This window comes from Gastrolobium bilobum, unplaced genomic scaffold, assembly GCF_033153095.1.
Source record: "Gastrolobium bilobum isolate Gb01-03AN ecotype WA unplaced genomic scaffold, APGP_CSIRO_Gbil_v1 utg18685, whole genome shotgun sequence".
In the NCBI taxonomy this organism is placed as follows: domain Eukaryota; kingdom Viridiplantae; phylum Streptophyta; class Magnoliopsida; order Fabales; family Fabaceae; genus Gastrolobium; species Gastrolobium bilobum.
Window position 1 is genome coordinate 238,270 of NW_026898737.1, and position 27,003 is coordinate 265,272.

At 34.4% G+C, this 27,003-nt stretch overlaps 2 protein-coding genes across 2 annotated transcripts in view; one reads left to right on the plus strand and one right to left on the minus strand.

Annotated features, from left to right (window-relative positions):
• LOC133283632 (helicase and polymerase-containing protein TEBICHI) overlaps positions 1-19,692 on the plus strand; it is a 35,298-nt gene extending 15,606 nt beyond the window's left edge. The window contains exons 9-26 of the mRNA XM_061480512.1: positions 637-798; positions 885-1,124; positions 1,282-1,494; positions 3,798-4,148; positions 4,356-4,508; positions 4,898-5,119; positions 11,023-11,241; positions 11,369-11,486; positions 11,852-13,017; positions 13,141-13,338; positions 14,765-15,024; positions 15,828-16,017; positions 16,106-16,216; positions 18,006-18,358; positions 18,596-18,704; positions 18,816-18,956; positions 19,033-19,129; positions 19,255-19,692. Of these exons, the coding sequence (XP_061336496.1) occupies positions 637-798; positions 885-1,124; positions 1,282-1,494; positions 3,798-4,148; positions 4,356-4,508; positions 4,898-5,119; positions 11,023-11,241; positions 11,369-11,486; positions 11,852-13,017; positions 13,141-13,338; positions 14,765-15,024; positions 15,828-16,017; positions 16,106-16,216; positions 18,006-18,358; positions 18,596-18,704; positions 18,816-18,956; positions 19,033-19,129; positions 19,255-19,355 (4,404 nt within the window). The 3' untranslated portion in view covers positions 19,356-19,692. The remainder of the gene's footprint in view (positions 1-636; positions 799-884; positions 1,125-1,281; positions 1,495-3,797; positions 4,149-4,355; positions 4,509-4,897; positions 5,120-11,022; positions 11,242-11,368; positions 11,487-11,851; positions 13,018-13,140; positions 13,339-14,764; positions 15,025-15,827; positions 16,018-16,105; positions 16,217-18,005; positions 18,359-18,595; positions 18,705-18,815; positions 18,957-19,032; positions 19,130-19,254) is intronic.
• A 1,268-nt stretch (positions 19,693-20,960) lies between these two features.
• Positions 20,961-22,661, minus strand: LOC133283633 (BURP domain protein RD22-like). Its single transcript, XM_061480513.1, has 3 exons — positions 22,579-22,661; positions 22,310-22,415; positions 20,961-21,848 (listed from the first exon to the last, which is right to left on the minus strand). The coding sequence occupies exons 1-3, from the start codon at positions 22,615-22,617 to the stop codon at positions 20,971-20,973; spliced, it is 1,023 nt and encodes a 340-aa protein (XP_061336497.1). The 5' UTR covers positions 22,618-22,661; the 3' UTR covers positions 20,961-20,970.
• Between the last annotated feature and the right edge of the window lie 4,342 nt (positions 22,662-27,003).

Consider the following 27,003-nt stretch of genomic DNA (forward strand, 5'->3'; position numbering starts at 1 on the left):
GGACAACATAGGTTCTATTATATACACGGGTTATAAGAATTACATAAGACTAATTGAATGATGTGAGACTTCTTATTAACCTATTTTGATTACTTCTAACACTTCCCCTCAAGTCAAAGTTTACGAAGTTTTAAGCTTGTTACAAATGAACCCTTACAAATATAAAATTAACCAAATAATTTATTTAGACTCTACAAAACATGGTTGCAAAGTCAACTCAGGGATGCATATATCTATATATGTATATATCCACAAAAATATCTCATGATATCTTGATTGTATCTTAGAATACTTTAGTGTATCTTTATTATCTTTTAGGATTGGTTTCCATATATCTATATATTTCAGGAGTTGTTTGCTATTTAATTAGGATTTGGAGTCTAATATTAGTATAAATAGGGATTATAACTTTGTAGTTTGTATTACATCATAATACATCCTTTGTATCAAATCAATATCAATTTCAAATTTTTTAGTATTTATTATGTCTTTCTTTCCTTTTCTACCTGAATTATAATTTCAACAAGACACATAAAGCAATTTATTGCTATCATATTTGACGTTGTTACATTTGTATAAATGTTTCTTTTTCTGATGATTATCTTATAAATCTATTTATCCCAAATTCGCATCTAGGCAGCACTATACCAAACAGAGTTTCGTCCAGTTCCTTTGGAAGAATATATAAAAGTTGGTAATTCCATTTATAACAAGAGTATGGAACTTTCTAGAACAATCTCAAGAGCAGCTGACCTTGGCGGTAAAGATCCCGATCATGTTGTTGAACTATGTAATGAGGTAGGTGCTTTAGAGTCTTAGCTGCAACTTCTACATGTTGTAATTGTGCAAGCTGAATAATTATGAACATCTGATATTCTTTTCAGGTTGTTCAAGAGGGACAATCAGTGTTAATATTTTGTTCTAGCCGAAAAGGTTGTGAATCTACTGCAAGGCATGTTGCAAAGTTCCTTAAAAGTTTTACTGTTGATGTTAATGAGAATGATTGCGAGTTTGCTGATATTACTTCCGCCATTGACTCCTTGAGGAAGTGCCCTGCTGGCTTGGACCCCATATTGGAGGAAACTCTTCCTTCTGGAGTTGCATTTCACCATGCTGGCCTTACGGTAATTCCATTCTTTCTTTCTGAGGTTATGGTTTCCTGTTCTGACCCTTTTTTTTTGGAGAAGTTCATATTTGATCTCCAGTTTATATAGAAAATGGAAATGCTGTGTTTATTTTACCTACCTTCAAGGTCTAAGCCATTTTTTGGCTTTCTCATAGGTTGAGGAACGGGAGATTGTTGAAACTTGTTATCGAAAAGGCCTTTTACGTGTCTTAACTGCCACATCGACATTAGCTGCTGGGGTTAATCTGCCAGCTAGGAGGGTGATTTTCCGGCAACCTAGAATTGGTCGTGATTTTATAGATGGGACAAGGTACAAGCAGATGGCTGGTCGTGCTGGTAGAACTGGAATTGATACAAAAGGAGAAAGTGTATGACTTTTTTGGTTATTCTCTCGACTATTATATGGAACTGCCTATGTGGTTTTTCCAGGCTGATATGCTGATTGATTGTGAGCTGTTTCTATGCATATGTACTACTCTTCAATTTTTTTTTTTTCAATTATCCTTTTTGGTTTCTAATTTCCCCCCAGTTGTGCTTCATATTGTAAAGAGGTATTGAACATTGCTCTCTATGTGGTTTCCATTCAGAATAAAAGATTACAATATATATAGTAGACTAGCTAGCTGTCAAGAGGAAAAAATACTTAACAACACCTAAACTTTAGCCTATAGACAAAAAATTACCAAAAATGGAAAATTGAATAAATTGACAGATTATATTCCCATGATTTAGGGATTAATTAAATCCCTTAATCATTGGATTTTAATTTTAGATTTCAACACTCCCCCTAAAGTTGGTGAATAGATGTCAATCATTCCCAGTTCATTAATATTCAAATCAAATTTTGACTTCAGTGAGGCTTTTTCGTTAACATATCAGCTTCTTGTGACTTGGTTGACACATTATGTAGGGTGAAGTTTTTATTTTCAGTTTCTAACTTGATGAAATCTGTGTCTATCCTCACATGCTTCATCGTATATCGTATTGAATAGTGTTAGAGTATAATATAAACCATTAAAGAGGCCCTCACCTAACAGCTTAAGCTTTTGGGTTGAATTGGTTCTTTACATGGTATCAGAGTGTCCCGGGTTCGATCATCGCCGTCTTCTATTTTTTATGTGGAATTTCTTAGCACAGGTAGGCTGAGCCTGATGCATCATCCACCTTTCAAGCCCAATGGGCTCTCTTGTGGGGGGGCATGTTAGAGTATGATATAAACCATTAAAGAGGCCCTCACCTAACAACTTAAGCTTTTGGGTTGAATTGATTTTTTACAAATAGGATTATGAACTATGCTTTGCTATCGGTGTTCATTTTCATAGGACTTGAATAAATAGGTCTTGTAGTAACCTACTCATCTGAATCACTTTCCTTCAACTACGGCTTAGTTCCAAGGATACGACCCCTCACTTCATCAAGTTCTTTGTTAAGTCCTTGAGGGAAATAAAAAACTCTCTCCTTTTCGTGGGGGAGGTTGTAGTATAGCTAATGTCTTCAATACACTTCCACTTTATGGTGTAGGATCCATTTCTTGCCACAACTCAACCAGTGCATTGTAGTATTTAGTAACATACATGTATCCTTGCTGAGTATGTCAGAAGAGCAGACTGGATCCCAATTCTTGGACTGTTTTCCAGATTTCATAAGGTGTGTTGTAGAATAGGTAGATTCAACCAATTTTAGGCTCCGTAGAGTTGATCAACCATGCTATCTGTTATAGATGTAATATAAAACCAGTCATGTGTTTTCACGTAACAACTTAAACGGTTGGGATAGTTGGTTTGTGACATGGTACTAGAGCCTCTAATGATCAAGTGGTCTAGAGTTTGATCCTTGTTTTCCTCATTCCTTTAATAAAAATGTAAATTTTAGCATAAGGTAGGTGGGTTTGTGCATTGCCCATACTTCAAGTCCAAAAGGCTCTTGCATGAGGGGGTGTGTTAGAGACCTAACAACTTTAAGTTTTTAAGATAGTTGGTTCATGACACTATCACAATAGAGTCTCTATTTCTCATGTCTTTTAAGTCAGATGACGTTGGTGCAGTGATGTCTCCAGTGAGATAACACATCTTCTCTGTCCCTTACATGACAAGGACTGGCTGGTACCGCTCTTGGAAATTTAAACAATCTGGGTTATTTGGAAGGAATGCTGATATCATTGTTAGAGAAACTAGGTGTTGGATTATGGTGCACTGAGGTGGTTTGTTGGGATTCTGTATGCTGAGGCATCATCAGACTTGGGTGTCTGGGGAATTTGGTTTGTTCCAGCCATGGGAGAGTTCTAGGCTTGACCCGTAGTTATAGGAATAACTGAAGCTCTAATATCATGTAAATAGAGGTATTGGACATTACTCTGTTTTTTCATTTAGAATAAAAGATTGCAACATATACAGTAGACTGGTTGGCTGTCGAGAGGAAAAAATGAATAACTACTCCTAAACTTTAGCCTATAGACAGAAAACTACCAAAAATAGAAAAGAGAAGAAGTTTACATATACTAATCCCATGATTTCAGGATTAATCAAATCCCTTAATCAAGAGGATTTTATTTTCTCTCTCTTTTTCTTTTTTACATTGATATCATAATTTATTTGGGCATATCTACGTGACATTGACTACAATGTTTTGTTTAAATTAAGTCTGATCAAGTGCTTTCTTTTGACTCACACAGGTACTTATCTGCAAACCAGAGGAAATGAAAAAAGTTATGGGACTTCTAAATGAAAGCTGTCCGCCACTACATTCCTGTTTATCTGAAGATATAAATGGAATGACTCATGCAATCTTAGAAGTGGTGGCTGGAGGAATAGTTCAGACTGCTAAAGATATTCATCGGTATGTTAGATGTACTCTTTTGAACTCCACAAAACCATTTCAAGAAGTGGTGAAATCTGCACAAGAATCCCTTCGATGGTTGTGCCAAAGAAAATTTCTTGAATGGAACGAAGACACTAAACTCTACAGTACCACACCTCTTGGACGTGCATCTTTTGGCAGTTCTCTCTGTCCAGAAGAATCACTTGTAAATGTTTCTCTCTATACTTTTAGTACTTCTATTGTTATTGTTATTGTTCTTTTTCTTTTTTCATCTTAACTGTTTATTGCAGTACTGCCTTTTCCTGCTGTTTGGTTTTGTTTGCCCTCCGAATGTTTTAAATTTAGGTAGATAATTTGAGGTAGTATAGTCAGGTTGTATTGACATTAACCAATACTGTGATTGATTTCTTAGATTGTGCTAGCTGATCTTTCGAGGGCAAGAGAAGGATTTGTCCTTGCATCTGACTTGCATTTAGTTTACTTGGTGACGCCAATCAATGTTGATGTTGAGCCAGATTGGGAATTGTACTACGAGCGTTTTGTGAAATTATCTCCTCTTGACCAGGTGCGTTTATGATAAAAAATTGCCCCTTTCTTTTTGGCGTGAGATGTAATGAAACCTGCGTGGAATTCATCTGATGTTTACTACCACAGTACCACCCATCTTATGTTGCATACATGATATGTCATTGACCTTTTTGGGAAGAAATAATTTATATTGGAAAAATAAACCAAAATATATGAAGACAAATGGAAAGTTTTCTACAGAAAGATCTGTATATGTGTCATTCTTGTAATATTCATCTGTATCCACAAAGTGTACAGTTTGAATTGTCTTTTCACCTCTAGGAATATTGATTTTTGAGTCAATTTTATGTTTGTCGATTTGAATTTTGAAATATTTATCAAAACTTAGCATAATTGTAAATATTGTTCATTTTGATATGTTTGCAGTCAGTTGGCAATCGAATAGGTGTGACAGAACCATTCTTGATGCATATGGCACATGGCGCACCAATACATGCTTCAAACAAGTCAAGAGCTAATACAAGATGGTTGCACAATAAACAAAGAAATCAACTTAGGATCTCCAATGGAACAGTTAACTCAGATGATCAAACACTTCGTGTTTGTAGAAGATTCTATGTTGCTCTCATTTTGTCACTTCTAGTTCAGGTGCTTTTTTTCTATTGCATGGACTCAAAATATCTTTGCTACTAGTTTTTTTTTTTAATTTATAATTTTTTAATAGAAGAATATTATTCGCAAGAAAAAAAGACGATAAAATGGAGGAGGATCAGGTATCCTTCTTGGATAACTCATCGGACATCAACCAAGAACAAGTCAAGGTGAAAAGTACTATCATAAAGCTTTTCAATCCCTTTGCTGTCTAACCATGGAAAATTCTAGAAAGAAATCATGTGAAAGGAACCAAAGAGAAACCCTAAAAACAATTCTTTTTCCCCTAAAAAACCAAGCATTCTTCTCCAATCAAAGTAACAAAGTGATAAGAACCTTGTGAGAGTCTCACCCCAAAAGCTAGCCAATGAGGTAAGAGAGCCCAAAGTCTATATAAACCTCACACTAAAACCTTATGTTTTCGATGTGGGACTCCAAGTCCTATACCTTGGAGTAGGATCGTAACATTCCATCACGCTTCGCAGCCCCGGCGCTTATGCGGGCTGACATTGCGCTAGTCTTTTACTAGCCCTCGGTGAACATTGCAATGCCAGCGTCACCACCCGCGCTGCTCGATTGCAACTGAGAGACATAGTGGAAGGCTCTTATACCAATTGATACAAACTTTGGGAGAACTTCATCCAAAAAAGCTAGCCCATGAGGTAGGAGAACTCAAAGTCTATATAAACCCTACACCAGAACGTTATGTTTCTGATGTGAGACTCCAAGTCCCATACCTTAGAATAGGATCGTAACACAAAGGAACTACACATAAAACACACTGCCATAACATTTTGCTTCACATACTGTTGCCAGAGAGCCCTTTGAACTCGTTCAACAATTAAGAGAACTTGTTTGCAGTTTTTCATCTTTCACTGTGAGTGTTATTGAGCTGCATTTGTACTAAGTAGACTGCTCTTGCACTTGACCTAGCTTATCACCCTAAATAAATAATGGTACCAGGTCAGGTTTTGTATCACAATTATTTGGATTTTAGAGTCTCTTTATTATACTTTTCCCTTTAACTTCAATATGGAATCAGAGCCATTTCATCCTTTTTGACCTATCTATGGCTCTGTCGTGTAGAATTTTAAGCAAATGGAACTCATTTGTATTGTTTTGATTTTACTGTTTCTGGTGATTCTTGGTCAATCTTCTCAGTTATTTTACCGCCATTGCTGCTAGAACCAATTTCCCCTGCCAACTTCCAGTGATTATTCCTTGAAATTGGGATTGGGGTCTTGTCTATGACTTTCTAGAATACTCCTTTTCTACAATCTATTCATTCTTTAACCACACAACTGGCAAAGCTTTTGGTACCAGAAACATCAAATTTTACTGACGGTCATATTTTGGCCTCTTCACCATTGAAGGCCAGACTATTATTGTCATTTTGGTGGTGAAGAATTCCACCCGTCATGGCCAACAATATTCAACCAGTTGCTGATTACCTTATAAGTGGAATACTGTTGCTATAATTCCACCCTTGATGGCCAAATATATGTACCCCACTTCGGATGTCTTTCCCATTCTTTTTTGGGGTCTCATGAGCCCAACTTTGAAGTAATTTATTCTGTTTGAGGTTCCCAATTGATGTTTTGATCCTTTATTGTCTTTGGGTTTGTGTACAATTGTTGCCCGGGAACTGTCACTTTGCAATTATGCTTTTTTCCTGCCCTTTTATACTTGCTATGCGTCTTTCCAGCAAATTTTATCTTTCCTTGGCTGTGCGTTTTTTCAAAATGATCTTTTTTTGCATCAATCTAGCTAACTTCTCATTGTGTTAACTTTCTAGAGTGTTTGTTTTTTGTTAGATCATAGTTGCAAGTCATTTTTTGGAAGCCCATTAGACGCTGTGGTTTATGGAGCCTGAATGTTTCTAAGTTGTCTATTTTTCTTTTATCATGTTTTATTTGTGTTAAAATTATTTGGACTAGCTAGAAAAAGAAGAAAAGAGAAAATGACTCTCAATAATATTGGATCTTATTGGAAAATATTTTGCAGGCAAACCATAAAGGGCTAACAACATGAAAAAGGTACTACATTTCTTTAGTTCCCGATCTATGACTTTATATCTTCTCAGCTAGTGTTATCTTTTTTGAGTCTGTTCCATTTTTTGGGTTTTCTTCAGCTCTTGAGCCCATCTCTGAGGTCTTACAATACCTTTTATATCTTTTCCTCTTCCTTATCTCTCGGTCGAAATTCCTCCATCATTGACCAACTTTGTTAATGAACGCCTCACTAGTGTTCGCCCTCTCAAGGTCTTTCATCATCGGCCACCTTCACCTCTACCTCTACCTCTTAGTCTCCTCCCGTCATTGATGAGGCCCTTGTGGACCCTTCACTAGATCCAACTCCTTTAAGAACTCCGGCAGTGCCTCCTGATCCTAACCTTCCCATTGCTCTCAGAAAAGTATGCCCTCAACTCTAACCCTTATCTTCATTATGTTACCTCGAATTATCTTCTCCTTTCTTCTTCATATTATGCTGGCCATTCTTCCTTGTCTTCTCTGTCTATTCCTAAATCTGCAGGTGACTAATTATCTCATCCAGTGTAGAGACGAGCTACGATTGAAGAGATGAATGCCTTTCAGAGCAACGATATTTGTGTGCTTATTCCTTTCTCTCCTAGGAAGTTTGTTGTTTGTGGATTTTTATCATTAAGGTTGGCCTTGATGGCAAGATTGATTACCTTAAGACTTGTTTAGTGGCTAAAGTATATACCTCTATTTTTGGCCTTGATTATGGGTACATATTCTTGCCAATAGCAAAGATGGATTTTGTTTGCCTTGTTTGTATATGATTTCTATTTGCCACTGATTCCTTCATCAACTAGATGTTAAAGTATGTTTTTCTCAATGCTGATCTTGTCGAATAGTTTATGTGGTGCAACCCGTGATTTGTTGGTCAGAAGAAATCTATTGGTTTGTTCGATAATCTTCTCATGTCTTTCTTTGGCCTTAAACAGTCTTCTCATGCTTAGTGTGACTAGGAGTGTAAATGGGTCAGGCGGCCTATCAATGGCCTACGTCAAGCCAGACCTAGCATAATATATTTAGTAAAATAGAACAGACTCAAGCTTTAAAAAAGTTTGTTTAGAAAATAGGCCATAGGCTTACTTTTACAATGTTTGTCTTACATAGCCTCCAAGTCGACCTATATCGTATTATTTATTTTAATTAAAATAAAATAAAATAAATATTAAATAATTTTAATTGATAAAATAATATTATTTTATTAGTTTTTTTTTTTTTTAATTCTTGATAGGTATTAAAAGCTTGATAGGCTTAAATAGGTTAATAGATCTTGATAGGCTTAAATAGGCTAATAGATCTAGTCTAGGCCTTTCGATTTTTAGTATAGGCTAAGCCACACCTATAATTTAGCTTACACAAGGCGTTAGGTCAGGTCAGGCTCAAGATATTTTATATAGGCTTGACCTACTTAGATCAAAGTCTAGCCTGACTCAGCCTATTTGCACCCTTATGTGTGACCAATTTAGCATTGTAGCTCAACAGTTTGACATGATATAGAATGAAGCTTACCAATCTATATTCTCTTGCCATTCAGCTCAAGCTATGTAGCACCGACACTTCAAAAAACCTGAAGTGTAGTGTCTGACATTCCCCGACACTCTGACACGCTCCGACATCTATAATATTTGAAATTTCATTACATATCATGAAAAAAGTTATCGTTGTTTTACCAAACTGATATAATAAAAATTAAAAATGGATACCGAGTAAATCTCCCTGGAGTGTATAAGAGATTTTCAATTTGAAAATAGTAAATATTTACATCTTACGTTTCTTTGCAAAATTGATGGGTAATAATGTTTAGTTTTATTTTTTTGTTAAATTATTGAATAGTAAATATAATATACACTACATATTAAGTAGTAGTAGTATCTTGCCTTATGTGTATCTACTGTAGATGATTTCTTTTTTTTTTTTAGAGAGAATTAATACCAAAACATGTCCTAATGTGTCAAAATCTAACATTTTTTAGAATTAACGTGTCGGAGTGTCGTGTCGGTGCAACATAGAGTTCAAGGATGTTTTATTTGATTGTGTATGTTACGACATAATTATCATTGGTAGTGATCTTTATGACATAACTTATATAAAATAATATCTTGTTCATAAATTTCAAAATAAAGACTTTGGCAAACGTCGGTACTTCTTTTGACTAGAGGTGGCACAATTCCAGGATGGTATCTTGATTTCATAGAGGAAGTATGCCATGGACATTCTTGAGGAAACCAATTTGTTGAATGCAAAGTTTGTTGGAACTCGTATGAATCCAAATACTAAACTCCTAGTAAGATATAAAAGGTTAGTTGGGTCAGACACCTCGTTTCCAATCACTTTGGTAAGTCAATTCCTCAGTGTGGTGATTTTTATTTTAAAATATGTCAAAGAGCTCCTAAGGAAGGCCTTTTCTATGAAGGTCCATTTACTAATAGAAGATCAAATTGTTGGTTACTCGGATGCTATTTGGCAGGCTCCCGTACTGATAGAAGGTTCACCTTTAGGCTCTAGTTACTATATATTCTTTGAGGATAATTTGATATCTTGGAAAAGTAAGAAGCAAGTCCCCATGTCCAGTCTTGGTCGACTATAACCCCTAGCCTTCCAAGCTAACGATGCGGGTTCGATTCCCGCTACCCGCTTAGATCCTATCTCTCTATTTATTCTATTCGAATATATCTTTTTCTATTCTTGAATGAATCTTTTTTATTAGTAAATTGGTTCATTATTCCTTTGAATTTCGTAACGTCGTTTTAGTTATTTATATTCAATTGAATTTTATTTTGATTATTTATTCTATATAACTATCTAATATAGAATAGTTTTCTATATAATTTTTTTTTTCTTTGACTTTTCTTTTCACTAAATTAGTGAAAAGAAAAGTCAAAGAAAAAAAAAGCGAAGTAGAATATTGAGTCATGGCCTTAGCCACTTGTGAATTAGTTTGCTTAAAACAACTACTTAAAGAACTTCAATTTGTGGAGGTTAACGAGAGGATCAAACATCTTAAGATCAATTTTCACTTCGTTGAGTGAAAAGAAAAGTCAAAGAAAAAAAAAAGCGAAGTAGAATATTGAGTCATGGCCTTAGCCACTTGTGAATTAGTTTGCTTAAAACAACTACTTAAAGAACTTCAATTTGTGGAGGTTAACGAGAGGATCAAACATCTTAAGATCAATTTTCACTTCGTTGGAAGGTTTCTCTTTTGTGATCGAAAGGTCATGGGTTCGATTATCAAAAACAACCTCTTAGCAAAAATGCAAGGGTAAAACTGTGTATAATCAACCCTCATCATTACTCTCGCATAGTCGGAGAACCTTGTGCACTAGGGTTTGCTTTTTTTTCCCCCACTTCATTGTAGAGAAACTCTAATCTAGATGCATCAACACTTTGTCAACTCAATTGACTAATCGACAAATTTTTTCACTTAGTCTTTATAGGTCCTCAATTAAGTTAAATATGTAACAAGCTTGGTGTATTTGACCTATATTGCTACATTTTGAGGGGGAGAGTTGGAAAATATGTAAATAATGTAAATAGGCTAACCAAATCTTGTAATTGCATGAAGGAAACTCAATAATTTGTAACAAGCCATGAGCTTAATATTTCAATTTCCTATGTTCAAGTGTACTTTTATACTAACATGTGGGTGCTATTGAGTTGGGCTAGTGGTAATTGTACAACACTTGCACTGTACCTAGAATATTAGTATAAATAGGGGTTTTTGTTTCGTGTTTTGCAAGTATTTAGAGTCTCATTAGTGAATTATACTTTTGTGCTCCTTCTCTATCTTTCTTTACCCCTTTCCATGTAATCCCTAAAATTTCATTAGAGTTTATATCATTTACGAATAAATGTGATTTTATGAAGGAAACTCCTGTGGGTGAGGTTTGCGAAGCATTTAAAGTTGCCAGAGGAATGGTTCAATCCTTGCAAGATAATGCTGGTAGGTTTGCATCTATGGTTGCTGTGTTTTGCGAAAGACTTAGCTGGCATGATCTGGAAGGGTTAGTTTCTAAGTTTCAAAATCGTGTATCATTTGGAGTTAGAGCAGAGGTTGTAGAGCTTACCACCATTCCCTATGTTAAAGTAAGTGTACTGAAGCTCTATGATAGTTTGAAATACTCCTTATGGTTAAATAACTTATAGTTTGCCATTGCTATTGGTTTTTATTTGCACTCACTCTTGTGCCTTGTTTCTATCATTCAATGCTCAGGGCTCTCGAGCCAGAGCACTCTATAAAGCAGGTTTACGTACACCTCTTGCAATTGCTGAAGCATCCATTCTGGAAATAGTAAAAGCGCTTTTTGAATCTTCATCATGGGCCGCAGAAGGTGATCTATGAAAAAAGTTGTCTGTGAATTACTTTTTATTGGGTTTGAAGTTTGAGATTTTTATCTAACAAAGAAAGGTTGGGATTGTATTGTTGATATTTTATTCCTAGAAATTATATTTGGTAAATATGGCTCTAAAATAACTGGATTAACATCTTTCATGCTAGATATTTTGTCAGTTTCCTTGAGGACATTTTCAAGTTAAAGACCATTGGCAATGCAATATATTTTTAATTTGTCAACTTTGTCTTTTTTGTGTCTTTCTTTTACAGCTTAAATTAATTACATTGATCTATTACTTTGAAGTCTGTGAAGCTGCTGTAGATTTTTCTTATCACTGAGAGTGGATTTTACTTCTTTGTAAGGTTCTGCACAAAGGAGCTTACAATTTGGTGTCGCCAAGAAGATAAAGAATGGTGCTCGCAAGATTGTTCTTGATAAAGCAGAAGAGGCAAGGGTTGCTGCTTTCTCAGCCTTTAAGTCACTTGGATACAATGTCCCACAGTTTGCTCCTTCCATATTATCTACTGCTGCACCTGATTCTATCAGGCAAGAAGCTGGAAGTACCTCTCGAAGTGACACAGCTGACACAAGTCATAGTTCTGTTGATGCAAACCACGTTGATAATTCTAACAAAATTGCTTTAGAAAAAGAAAGAGAAGACTTGATAAAATCATCTGACAATGGTGCTATGGCTTATGTAGAAGGAAAATCAAGCAGCATGATGCCATGTAGCTTGTCTACTGTTCCAATTGCAGAACCTATGAGGAATGAGCTCAATGCCACTTCTAACCCTACCAAGAACCCAGATATGACCACCCTCTCTGTTCAGTTACAGAAACCAAATGATAAGTCCAATATACATGACAGGTGCCATGCTCATGGTAGAGAGGAACAACATCAGGGTGGAAATTTGGCTAGTGGTAATGTGGGTAGTTCCAGCCGGAGAGGTCCCATTAATGCAGTTAGTATTCCTGGTGGACTTGATTCATTTTTGGATCTATGGGACGCTATGCCAGAGTTCTACTTTGATATCCATTACATCAAACGATTGGAGTTGCACTGTGCTGCCCCTTTTGAAGTACATGGCATTGCCATCTGTTGGGAAAACTCTCCTGTGTACTACGTTAATCTTCCCAGGGATATTCTGATGTATGACATTAGAAAAGAAGAGTGTATTTCCTTGAGTGCATGCAGTAATAAGCAGAAAGTTTCATCTTCTAAGTCTAAGCAAGATTTGGAGATTGCTAGGTATAGATGGAGCAGAATTAGTAAAATAATAGGGAAAAGAAATGTCAGAAAGTTTGCCTGGAATTTGAAGATTCAGATTCAAGTGCTGAAAAAACCTGCAGTTTCAGTTCAGAGATTTGGTTCCTTGGACACTCTAGGAAAAAATATGGACCTTGAAATCGTAGACAATTCTTACATATTATTGCCCCCCATCCATGTTAAAGATGCAATTGACATGTGTGTTGTAGCTTGGATTCTTTGGCCTGATGAAGAGAGGAGCTCCAATCCAAACCTGGATAAGGTAATGTGAATAGTTGTACTGCACACGTAAGTGTACAAACACCTGCACATTTGGTGTCAAAATAAATAATGATTTTTTGATAGTGTAGTGTACTAGTGTTAACAATTATGCTTGATTATTTAGGAGGTAAAGAAGAGGTTATCCTCTGAGGATGCTGCAGCGGCTAATCAGAGTGGCAGGTGGAGGAATCAGACACGAAGAGCTGCTCATAATGGTTGCTGTCGTCGGGTTGCTCAAACACGAGCATTATGTTCTGTTCTTTGGAAATTACTTGTTTCTGAGAAACTTGTTGATGTGCTTATGGGAATAGAAATTCCACTGGTAAGAATAAAGAATCTATGATGCTTTGGCATGCTTAAAGAAGTGTGTCATGTATGACGTGTATTTTAACCCACTTGTGCTTTTATAAATATCTGTACGTGTCAAAGAAAAATATAAATTTGAATAGTGAACATTTATCAAAAGAAAAAAAAAACTCAAATGTTGCTCAATTTTTTGGATTCACTTGGGGCCCCCTCATGGACATGTGCGGAGACATTCTAAACACTCACTTAACAGAGCTTGGTCTTTTCTCTTGAATTTTGTTTTAAAGATTTCTAACATCTGCAAGAAGAAAAAGAAAGATTATATTAGATAAAAAACCACTTATGAGCATTTGCCTAATGACTTAACTTTTTGGGAGAGTTGATTTTTGACATGGTATTAGAGTCTTAATAACCAAGTAATCTAGTTCAATCCTTGGTACCTTCATTCAACTAAATAAAAATTGAATTTCAGCAAAAGATAGGTAAGCCTATGCATTGTCCATGTTTCAAGCCATGGGCTTGTGCATGAGCGAGCGTTTCAGATATAAAACCATTCATAAGCCTTTAGCTAACAACTTAATTATACATTTATATTTCATAAGCCTTTAGCTAACAACTTAATTATATATTTATATTTCATATTGGTATGTTTATATAGATTCATCGTTCAATTGTGAATGTAGTTTACCCTTAATGAAGAATATAATTGTTGCTTTATGTTTTAAACTTTTTATATTTGGTGGTATATTATAAACGGATCAATTGACACTATGTAAGGTCCTCCGTGCACTTGGTAATTCATTATAGAAAGTGATTTTGATGACCGTAACTGCTAAATTATAAATAGTTATCATGTTGATATTGCATGAAAACTTAAATAAAAATCAAATTAAACAAAAATAAATGAGATAAAATGGTTGATATTTGCTTATATTTGGAAAGTGTATCGTGTCTTAATTTTAAGACATTTTGATACAGCACAAAACAATCTTGGATTAATTTGAAGTTTTGTGGGCATGATATGTAGGATACAAACATTCAATTCTATGTTAGAGAAATTCATTTTATCTCTCTAGATATTATGTCATACTTTTATTTTCCCCCCTCAACTTTGTGCTCAACATTGTCATCCTAGGAAATAAGAAGGAAGAGAAAGTGATCATTCTGGGAAAAGGAATAAAGAAAAAGGATAAAGACTATTATTAGCTATACCAAGTTACTTTCTTGTTTACTTCTATGTTTTTATGTGCTTAATTAATTCAAATGGTTATATTAGAATGGAGAACCTACTTGGCCAAACTCAACCCCTAAAGCTAGCTCAATGGGGGAGTATTGCCAAAGTCATTAAAAGAGATACTTTGCTCACATACCCAGCAGATGTAGGATCTTAACAGATTACATGCTTGAAATATTTGATGCTACTTTTAACACTTTTGTGTTAGGTGAATGTTCTAGCTGACATGGAACTTTGGGGAATTGGTGTTGATTTGGAGAAATGCATCCAGGCTCGTAAATTGTTGGTGAAAAGGCTAAAACATCTTGAGAAGGAAGCTTATAAACTGGCTGGGATGACGTTTTCATTGCATATGCCAGCAGATATTGCAAAGGTGCTGTATGAACATTTGAAGCTGCCTATACCTGATGGACGAAATAAGGGAAAACAACATCCAAGTACTGACAAGCACTGTTTGGATGCATTGAGGTATTAAGCAAGTTTCCTTTTCCCTTTTGTAGCTCATAATCCATAATAAAGAGAATCTTATAATTATTTTTTTATGCTTTGCTGTTGTGTTGTTTGTTGTTATTTGAAAAAATGTATAGAAGAGTGATTAACACTAAACACGCATAAGTTTGCAAAATCAACGTTCACACTTCTATTTTCATATTGTACACAGATGTCCCTTTTCTTTGATTTTTCATCTCTACAAAATGATGTGTGGAGGGGATTTATAAGTATAATGATATAATCGGTACAAAGATTGATTATAAATCCCCTAACTATATATATCTATCAGCATCAATTAACTCTATCTATTATATCTAAAAATATCAATTAATATCAGGTAACTCTGTCTAATGTATCTAACAATATCACTTTAACTACTATTAATATAGTGGACCCATCCTTATTTCTTCTCACATACACCTTCCTAATTGATTATACCTAAATTACCATCACCACTGACAGCGAAATTATTATATTCATATTTTCTACTAATATTACAATGAACCTTCCCTGTTATTTTCCTAATGATTCATTATTGATTATACCTACTAAAACATAATTTATTTCCTTTTTAGTACATATTTTTTAAAATAGCTGAAATGTTGAAATTGGGGATGTATATTTACCATGCTGGAGGTTGCACAAGTTTTTGTACGTGTGATATCTACAAGTTTCAAAATTTGTATGTCACTAATTTGTATTGTGTGCAACGTGTGGAAATTTCCCTTTGTATTCTTTATTTGCAAGCGGTGTCCTATAAAATTTGATAATTATTTCAGGAATGAACATCCCATTGTTCCGGTCATTAAAGAGTATCGAACAATGGCAAAGCTCTTGAACTCTACGCTAGGATCAATTTGTTCTCTGGCTAGGCTATCTATTAGTACACAGAAGTACACATTACATGGTCATTGGCTCCAGACATCCACAGCAACTGGTCGGCTTTCAATGGAGGAACCTAATCTTCAGGTTTGGGTTCTTTTATCAGCGTTTTTTCTTTTTAATTTTTCTTTCAGCTAACTACTAATGTTATGTTCTTTCTTGTTGAATAATGCAGTGCGTTGAGCATACAGTGGACTTCAAATTGAAAGAGGAGGAAAAAAATGGAGGTGATGCTGATGAGAGTTATTGTAGGATTAATGCTCGTGACTTCTTTGTTCCTACTCAGGTGATACACCTTTAACTTTACGCCTGGTTTCTTCTGAACTTGTGTTCTTTGTTTTTATACCATTGTAAAGTAGTTTTTCCAATGTCATGCCAACAAAAAAATTACTGAATGTCCTTAAAATGAATTTTAACGTTATACACATACTGCGAGATTGTTGAGATATATAAAACCCATTAATGTAGTCTCACCCAACAGCTTAAGCTTTTGGGTTGAATTGGTTCTTTACATAGTATCAGAGCCTCAGTATACCGGGTTCGATCCTCACCGTCCCCCACTTTCTTTCTAGTGGAATTTCTTTCTTCGCACAGGTAGGTGGGCCTGTGCATTGTTCACCCTTTAAGCCCAGTGGGCTCTCGTGTGAGGGGGCATGTTGAGATATATAAAAACCATTAATGTAGCCTCACCCAATAGCTTAAGCTTTTGGGTTGAATTGGTTCTTTACAGAGATCCCTACTGATATTCTAATCACATTTAAAGCAGAACAAAATCAACAATCGCTGTCTTTCTCTCTCTCTCTCCGGATCCTAGTCACTAGTTTTAGAAAGAGACTAGCCTTGCTCGCGGTTAGTTTACTTTTAGAAAGACAGAATTATTTTTAGAGACAATGGTTTATTTTTTGTTTTCTTCTTTTGTTGGAACTTTAAGAATATTGTTCTTCTGATAAAACTGATTTTCTTCTTTTGTTGCCTTTACCTGAAGTCAAGAATTACTTTTGGTTAGAGAAATATAATATGAAACTATTAACGTGATCTTCAGCTAACAACTTACAACTTAAGTTTTTGGTTGAATTGGTTGCATTACATGGTATTAGAGCATCTACAACCCTATTCTATTAATAAATAATTAAATATTAGAGTTTTTTAGTACAGGCAGGTAGGTTTGTGCATTTTTCACCCTTCCACTCCAATGGACTTCTGTGTGAGGGAGCGTGTTTGAGAAATATAATATAAAACCATTAATGTGGCCTTCACGTAACAGTTTAAGTTTTTGTGTTAAATTAGTTGCAGCACACTTTTTCATATACCATTCATTATATGTTTTTCTTTTATTAAATTACCCTTTTAATTTTGAATTCAGACATACCACATCACTTATATCTTCATTAGTTATTTGGCACCTTAAAACGTGTGGAGAATAGCCAAATATAGATAGAGGAAGACTAAAGAAAACTTTTAAGCGATACCATTACAAAAAACCTTGATCGATGGTCATTTTGCAATTGGTTTTTGACAGGAAATAATGGCGTTTTTTGATTCATGTAGCCAACCCCACCTAGTGGGAAAAGGGATTTGTTGTTGTCGTTCATTTGACTCACCTCATCCCTTGCCTCGCTATCCTCTACCTAGATCTGGTCTCACCTCATCCAACAAGCACTGTTTAGGTAGTGGGTCATTCGTACCCACCCACCTTAGATCTGCTTTTTCATATTTCTTTATATTATGATTTGTTTCTTTATTTAATTATGATTAGGAGTCTTCTATTAGTATAAATAAATTTTAGTACTTCGTCTTTTGTATTATCATTTCAACATGTTAAATATGAGGAGAAATATTCTTACTACCAAAATCTTCTACTACCAACTCACTACCTATCTAATCACTATTGGATTAATATTTTCTCTTTTTCCAAAAACTTTTTAGCATTCTCTCTCTTTAATTCAATGGTGATTAGATAGGTAGTAAGTTAGTAGTAGAAAATTTTGGTAGTAAGAATATCCTTCCTCGTTAAATATTTGGTATACTTATGGTCTATTACTATTTCTATTCTTATTTATTTGTTTCAATTGCAGGACAACTGGTTACTGTTAACAGCCGATTATTCTCAGATAGAATTAAGGTTGATGGCACACTTCTCTAAAGACTCTTCACTTGTTGAACTTCTCAGTAAGCCTGATGGTGATGTCTTTACAATGATAGCAGCAAGATGGATTGGGTGTCCTGAGGTTTCCGTGGGTTCTCAGGAGAGAGATCAGACCAAAAGGATGGTGTATGGTATTCTTTATGGTATGGGTGCCAATAGCCTTGCAGAACAACTGAATTGCTCTTCTGATGAAGCTGCTGAAAAGATTGGTAACTTCAGAAGCTCATTTCCAGGGGTTGCTTCCTGGCTTCACGAAGCTGTTGCATCTTGTCGTAGTAAAGGGTGAGGAGACCTTGTTCCGACTTTGCATCTTGTGTGTGTGTGTAAAATATGATAGTCTCTTTTGTTATTTGAACCTAATTTTTGTTTCTTGTTTTTGATCTCTATATCTAACCGTGCAGAAAACTATGCTTATCAATGCTATATGTGTTTTATTCTAGCACTTGGTGTATGCATTCTTGTTAAACTTGTTACTTTTGGGCCTTAATTGTGGATTACTTTTCTGTATGTACGATCCAGATATGTGGAAACTCTTAGGGGAAGAAAACGATTTTTGTCAAAAATAAAATTTGGCACTAGTACAGAAAAATCAAAAGCTCAGAGGCAAGCTGTGAATTCCATTTGTCAGGTATAGTATAATTTTTCTTTCTCTTATAGGTCGCGGGTTTTCTTCAGAGCTTATCAGTGTTCATCTTAGTGTTGTTTTATCTCCTTCTCCCCCTCCACCCTCCCTATTCAGGGTTCTGCTGCCGACATAATTAAGATTGCAATGATAAGAATTTACTCTCTAATTGTCACTGGAGTTGATAGCTTGGATTCCAGTTCTTCAATAGCAACCAAGTTCCACATGCTTAGAGATCGTTGCCGGATTCTGTTACAGGTTAATTTTAGAGGATTTTTATTTTCTTATTTTTGTTTGTTTGTGTGTTTCAATCATTTTAGTGATTTTTAATTAGGTACACGATGAATTAGTGCTGGAAGTTGATCCTTCCGTTATAAAGGAAGCTGCCCTGCTGTTACAGACAAGCATGGAGAATGCTGTCTCACTTCTTGGTTTGTATTCCATAAACAATTTATTCTTTAGGGAATTTTTTGGGGTGAAGATGGAGGTTGGTGATTGGAATTGAGGTTTTGCTTGTATGGTGAAATCACATATTCCCTGTTTCATGCTTCTGCAGTTCCTCTGCATGTCAAACTTAAGGTTGGAAGAACGTGGGGATCTTTGGAGCCATTTGCACCTGATAAATTCAAAGTTGACGCTCTCATCACTGAATCCTGAAGCAGAAAGGCTATTTTTGTTCATGACCAGATGAAGGTATTTGATGATGTTGGGTGGTGCATTCACCATTATTGATTGGGCGGTTTGGAAGGGAGGGAAATTATCTGAGAGTGCCCGCGTAAAGAATTATGGCGGCGAAGCTTTTACAGTGTAGAATATGTGGAGTCCTCGCCGAGTAAATAGCAAAATGAGTTTCACTGTTTCTGTGCCTATCAAGTGGCAATACTGCTATCATTCATCACATCAATTTTTGTAGATAGGAAAACAAAATTTTTGTAGAGATTTGTATATATTCATTTACATCGGGTTGTAAGGCTGAGTTAGGGGAAAAAAAATGACGACCGTGATCTTCTCTCCGCATAGAATGTATCATTCAAAGCTAATGTAAAGCGAAGTTATTTTACACTTTGTTAAGTAGTTTATTTAAATTATTATTTCACACAATTTTTAAGGGATCTGATAATGTATCAAAATGGAGAAAATGTTGATAAAAGTTTTTTGAGGACTTGGTAAGTTTTTTGGAACTTTTTATAGTTAATAATTGGTTGAAAGTTTTGACAATCTAAGTATGAGCAATGGAATTTTACATTAATATGGAATTGAGATTTATTTAAGTAATATGGAATTTATTAAGATGATTTATAAATCTAATATCTTTAAGGTTGCCTTTGATTCAATAATTTTTTTTTTCTGTCGTCAGTTATTTTGGAGCATAATTTCAAGTTTTCCACAAATACCTGCATGTTGTTGAAATAAATTATTTAACTGTTGTCTTCTCACTGAATTTATTTTATTTTATTTTTTCGTGTATTGAACTCGCGTGTACAATAGGTTCATTGCACAAAAAAGAAAGTATCTTTTTTAAGTTCCAAGTTTAGATATTTATAATTGGATAAATTATTTTCTCATGGAGATAAATTATTTTCGATGAGTATAAAATGATATCATTTTGTAACGAAAATCAAAATGATTTTGTAATTTTAATTTATTGCAAGGTTATATTAGTCTTTATCATTATAATTTTTAATTTTACGATCCCAAAACGATATTGTTTAGGTCACCGGAAATAAACTGAAAATAACTTTATCTCCCGCTTACTTTGCAAAATTACTTTTCCCTTTGTTACCTACATTATTTGGAGTGAACATGTTCTTTTCGTGTTTTCTCTTTACAGTAAACAATCACCAGAAGGTCATGGCATCCAGCCAGTCGATAATTCAAATCAATGATGTTATTTACACAACTTTTTTTTACACAATTTTCACTCCACTTTTTTAATGGATGATAAAAAAAAAAAAAAAAAAGACTACACACTTCTAGCATACTTTTTTTTTTTTTTTTTTTTTTAAATATAAAATGGTGCAGAAATATTTCGGTTCAAATAAATAACACCACCCGATTCGAAATCCAAAAACACTTTTTCACACGAACGAAAAAGTTTAACTATTCATATATTAGCACGTACGTAATACAACAGTAGCAAATATAACATGCATAAAACTGTAAAAGCAAACATGATGGTATAGTTGGATAATGTAATGCAAGTAAGTACTAGGATTCAGTTTTATAGCTCATCTTATGCTATTAAAACTTCACAAATGGGATTCTTGTGTTTCTATTTGGTAACCCAGACAACATGATCCTGAGGGAGGAAGTGGCAAACAGGAACAGTTCCTGGTTGAACTTTGAGAACTTGAAAGGCCAAATGCTTTGGGTTCCATTGTGATGTGTCAGTGTGGCACACTGCCACTGCTTTGATTCTGCTTCCATCAGCACCCTCCATTGGCACAGAGTAAGCTCTTGTTGTATCTGTTTTGTGACAGTAAAACACTGCATATGGGTAATTCTGCTTGTGGCACACTACACCCTTGTCCTCTCCCCCGATCTTCTTCACTCCTTTTGCTATGCTGTATTGTTGTAACTCAGTTTCTTTGTTCACTTCTGTTGAAACAGCCTCAACATTATTCCCAAGCTTGGAAGTGCTGAAATCAACCATGGACTCTAATGAAGTTACACAAAGCTTTTCCTCTCCTCTAATGGCAGGCTCTTCACACTCACTGATGGTGTTCTTCATAATTTCAGCCTCCTCTGACTCTGGATTGACAGAAAACTTGTTGAATATGTTATCCACCTTGTTTGATGAAAAGGGTATGGAATCAGAAACTGAGCGAGGCAAGAATGTGGCTGCATTAGAGATCTCAGTGAAGTGCAAGTTATATTTGGTACCATGATGCAAGTCTTTTTCCAAGAAGAAAAGGGCTACATTGGGGTTATCATGTAATTGGGTCTCAGTGGCAGCATAAATGTAATTAAATGGTGAATATCCAACTCCAACATGTACTGGCTTTCCTTTGTGTCCTGCTCTTACAGAAACTCCTCCGTTTCCTCCACCAACATTAACATCAGTGCCACCTCCTTCATATCCCTTTTCTACACCAACATTTACACCACCTTTTCCTACACCCACTGAGGTAGCTTTCTCTTCCTTCCAATCTGCAAATTTATCCAGCTTCAGTTAAAAAAACAGTAAATTTGAGTAGGTTAAAATATATTTTTGATTTCTATATATCACACTCATTTTTTATTTAGTCCTGACAAGTGCCCCACTGTTTTGAATATTGTTTGTGCAGTTTGTTGGCGTTATAACACCAAGAAAGCCTCATAGAATTACTACGAAGTATAAGAATAAAATTAAAAATAACTATTTAATAAAGTAGGAGAAGGTATATTGTTTCTAATTCCTAAATATTTTAGTCGCTATAGAGGTGCATAGTCTAGGAAAAAGAATTAACTAATACAATTGTGAAATGTTTTTAATTTTTTAATCTGTCATTCCAAATTGCTTCCACTTCTGTTGATAAAGCTTGAAATTAAGTAATTGAAAGCAATATTTCTTGTATATAAAATGAGTATGATATTTGAAGATAGGCACCCTTTTGGACTACGTTACTAACCAGGGAGTAGCAGATTAGTGATGGCTTTTGGCATTGGAGTGGTGGGAAGCATGGACTTCCAGTAAAGTTGAGGAGGTAACGCAGCATTAGTTGCCACTAGCACATGCTGCATTTCGAAATAGAAACCTCATTAATTAGTTTCTCATAACAGAAGCATTTCACAAGCAAATAGAGACTTTGAAGTTCACAAAGGAAAAAAAATAAGTAAATAAACCAAAACTACTTGAAGAAAAGTGGATTGGGTTGGGGGGTGTGAAGTTGAAGCTCACCATGAGAAAAGTAATGATGGGAAAGAGATAAAACTCCATATTGGAACTGTGAAGGTGAAACCAAATGTCTAGAGATTAAAATGAGAGAAATTATGAGAACTGATAAAGTGAGGTTGAGATGGAATGAAAAGCAAAGTGGCATGCAGGCTTTATATAGTAAATGGTTTCTAAATTAGATTGATTGAATAGTAAATGACCACCCAATTATCCACCATCTTATTAGTAACTTAAATTCAACTACCCCTTGCTCAACGACTTTAGTTGCTCTTATGTGACCCGGGACTGGAGGCCAGAGAAAGAGAGGGGGAAAAGAGAATTGCTTAAAAGTAGGTGTAATGTGTAGCTTGGTTGAACATATGGCTTAAAATATGGGACAGAAAGTAGTTACAAAGTGAAGGATTGACAATAGTTTTTGGCTCAGGTAATTTTAAATCCTTTTAGAGACTGATTGGACAATGTTGAAAACGCAACTAAGCATATGTTTGGAATTTTTTTTTTTTAAGTTAAAAAAAAATATAATTACAGCGTTGTTTGATGATTATATAAAACTTTTAGTTTAAAAACTGTTTATTTAAAAAAAAAACACACACAATTCAAAAAAATAAATAATATAACTTAAAAAAAAATTCTTTTAGGAGCTTTTGACTTTTGCTTTTTTTTTTTTTTTTTTTATTATTATAAAAACTTTTATAAAAAATTATTTGACCTAACTTTTGGTTATAAAAAAAAAATCCAAGTAGGAACTACGTAAACTAACTATCTTCATATATCTCAATTATTACTTTTTGTGTTATCCAATAACCAAATTCCATCAATGTCGGTCTGTTTGCTTTAGCCTACCTTTCCATTTCCTATACCTTGCAACTGAAGCCTTAAACCTCCATTGCAATATAAGGAGGAAAAAAAAGTGAGTGTGAACAGAGCAAGAGGACGGTGAGCACTTGTCGAGTTGTTGTTTTACATTAAATTACAGTTTACGTTTATAAATTATAAGCAAGAGAACGGACTAGGTAAAAACATTTTCACCTTTGGTCTTGTTGTTGTTGATAAACTAAGGTATCGGAGAAAATCCTATTCAAGCTGAGAACATCTACATTATGGTAGAACTAGTTTTCTCAAAGTAAATTTTTCGCATTCATAATGACTTGAACTCACGACTTTATTTAAGCGGTCAAGCATGTATCTTGTTTGCATTCACCTTTGGGTTTTAGTTTAGCGGAAAAATATTTGTTGGCCTTTTTTATTCTCTCTTCTCCACATAATTATGAAGAAAAAGTATTATGGATGAGAGAAAATATAAAAAATCAACAAAATATATCAAATCATTTCACTTAAAATAATATAAAATTATATACTTTAAAATGACAATGAATTTTTTCGATATTTGGTAGAGGAATAAATTTTAGATTCTCGAGAAACTGATATTGAGGATCCTATTTATCCACCTTTGATATAAGGATTGTGAAAATTTTTCTGAAAAAAATTAGATTCCCAGAATTTATTTTCGTGAAGCAAAATCCCATTAAAGAATACCTCCAGGTAGGTGGTATTCTTAGATTCCCACACGATGGAAGAATTTCTCAAATGTTTGGGACGAAAATACCCTGTGTTTCTCAGAGAAAAAGACAAATTTTGCAGCTAGCTGAGACACCAAACAACCCATTCACCCCATAACAAGAGATGAAGCAACTCAAATTCATTTGATGGTTAAGGAAACTCTGGGTGCATTTGGGGCTTGCTAATATCAAGCTGAGAGTGGTTTTTTGTTAAGGCTTTTTGGTTTGTGTATCATGAGCCATGTGTATGCTGTTCAAATTTCGAGCTTTTCTGGGATTTGGTGGATTTTTTTGGGTTAGTGACAACTGAGAAAGAAGAGTGGTGAAGGTATAGATTACAGTGAGGCTGAAAGGTTTTTTTCTTAGTGCAAAGATAATAAAAATGGATTTTTTGGCCCACTAGAATTTGTAGAGTTCTAGAAAATTTTCCCAATTTTATTTTTGGCTAAAATGTTGATTTTGTTTTCTGTATCGATTATGTAAAAATTCTGTTACGAAGTTAATATGGAAAAGTTTTGAATGAAAATGATGGTTAAGGTTAATTTTGTAAAATCCCTCCACATTTTTATTAATATTTGACAATTAACTAAATATAGAACTAGGAAACTTGAGCCAACATTCTTGGTAATATTTTAGTCTATCAAACACTTTTTTGGTAACATTTTTGAGAAATTCATTTTCCTAGCATATTCCTATAAATCATCATTCCTAGGAATAAAAGAGTTTCTTCTATGCCAAATACCCCTTAGTTTAATCATTACCTTTCATGTAGAAGTGTTAATAATTTTAAATGACACAACTCTATATATTTTTAAGTGAAACTATTGTATTTCAATTAAAGAATAAATGAAAACTTATTGATAAGTGTGAAAAACACTATGTTTTTAGGACTTTCATTTCGTCGTGTTACTTGAAGAAATTTTTCTTCCTGCCACGAAAACAGACAAGGAAAATAATATTAAAGAAAGAGGAAGATACACGTTGTTCAATGACTTTGCCTTGTCGGTAGTGTTGCATAACAAGCAATTTTGTTCCTGTAACATGATTCTCATTTATCCCATGTTTTTAATATCAAAATTAGTTTAAATAATGATTAATACGATTAAGAATATAGTGTCAATTAATAAATCCAAAAGATATTAAGATTCTAACAACTAGATAAGATTCTGATCTATTTTCATATTGTTTCAGGCATAAAGTAACAAATCACCAATTATAAAGGATAAAGGCAATTGCAAAGGATAAAGATCAAGAAAAATAAAGAAAAAGTCAAAATTCATCGTCAGCAAGCTGACCCAAAAATAAAGGCCCAATTTAATCCTTTAAATAGAACGAGACGAAAGTTGTTGAAACGCATTCAGAATACGGAAGAAGGCAGAGGAGAAATTCTGGGGAGGATTGCAGAAGAGAAAGAAAAATAGAAAATCAAGAATTCATCGTGGAGTTTATCTGCTAAGTTTCTATGAACCGTTATATTTTCTTTTCATCTTTTTATTCTGATTTTATGAATATGTTAGGCTAAATTTTTTTATATAGTTAGGGCAAGACGGAACCAATGGGTTCTTGAACGCTGTTTATCCTTTCTTGCAATTTATATTTATGATTTGAGTTATGCAATTAATCTATTTTAAATTCCTAGTCTCGTTTATGATTTGGCCAATCTTGAATGGGCATTAGAATCTTGCATGACAATAGGGATGTTGGTGTTTTGATTCTGATTGATTAATTGCTAGAGTTTGTGTGATCTAGGGCTAGGCTTACAAATTTTATAACTTTATGGTTCCTGCGTTAATGCTTGCTTTAGGAAAAGGTTCTAAGGGATTAGGCTTTTAAATAAAGTAAATGATAATATTACCAAGGGATTGAGATTTAATCAATTTTAGAAATAATTGTTAATAACTTAATCTTGAATCTTGATTGTAAGAAGGGGTAGAGTTGTTAGGAAAATATTAGGGAAGTCGAGTTTCTAGCTATGTCTTTTAGTAAAAGTTAAAAACCAATTTCTTCGCGTTATTAGTTCTTGAATTCAGTTCTTAATTTCTTAAATATTGAAAATTAAAAATAATTTCTTCAAAATTCTGTTAAATTAATTCTCTCAACAAAATCCATTTTAAGATCGCTTCAACTTTAATCACATAGATAAGTTAGTTACTGATTGGTAATCTATCCTCGTGGAATCGACAACCTTACTTTTACCATTCTATTACTTGTACGACCGGTGCACTTGTCGAAGTTGTAACACTTACTGTTTGGAGAAGTTCCTAACAACTATAACAATGATCTGGCTCATCTCACGGTAATAGGGAGAATATCACCAAGAGAAAGCACTAGCCTTGCCACCGAGTAGGGGTGGTAAACGAACCGATGCCTTTGACTCGGCTCGTGAAGGCCTGAGCTTACATGTCAAAAATTGGTTGTTGAAATCAGGTTTTAACTTGTATAAAAGCTAGTTTGATAAAAGGCCCTAGACTCCAATTCAAAAGCTCGGTCTTAGAGCCTCCCAGACTGACCTAGTATATTAATTTTTATTTTATATTTTTTATACTACTTGTAACAGTCCTCTCTTTCACCTCAATCTATTTCATCCCATTTTATTGGTTAAACAAACTTTTTGAATGATTTTGTTTTATATTTTGCTGTTTGGATATACATTGAATTTATGAATATTTATGGAATTACTAGTGTTGATGTTTATATATTTTTTTTGGATAAATTTTTGTTGTCTTAATTTTTTTAAACAAGCTAAACCAGGCTTTTATTTTTTGTAAATAAGTCAGACCACGTGCCGATAATTATATTCATAATAAGTAACATGCTTGGTCACATTTAAACACAAGCTTAATCTTACCAAAACTCGATTTGGCTCATC

Coding starts and splice junctions, on each gene's coding strand:
- LOC133283633 (XM_061480513.1), bottom strand. CDS start 22,617: ATGGAGTTTTATCTCTTTCCCATCATTACTTTTCTCATG. Junction 22,416..22,578: donor CCATCATTACTTTTCTCATG/GTGAGCTTCAAC, acceptor TTCGAAATGCAG/CATGTGCTAGTGGCAACTAA. Junction 21,849..22,309: donor CACTAATCTGCTACTCCCTG/GTTAGTAACGTA, acceptor ATAAATTTGCAG/ATTGGAAGGAAGAGAAAGCT.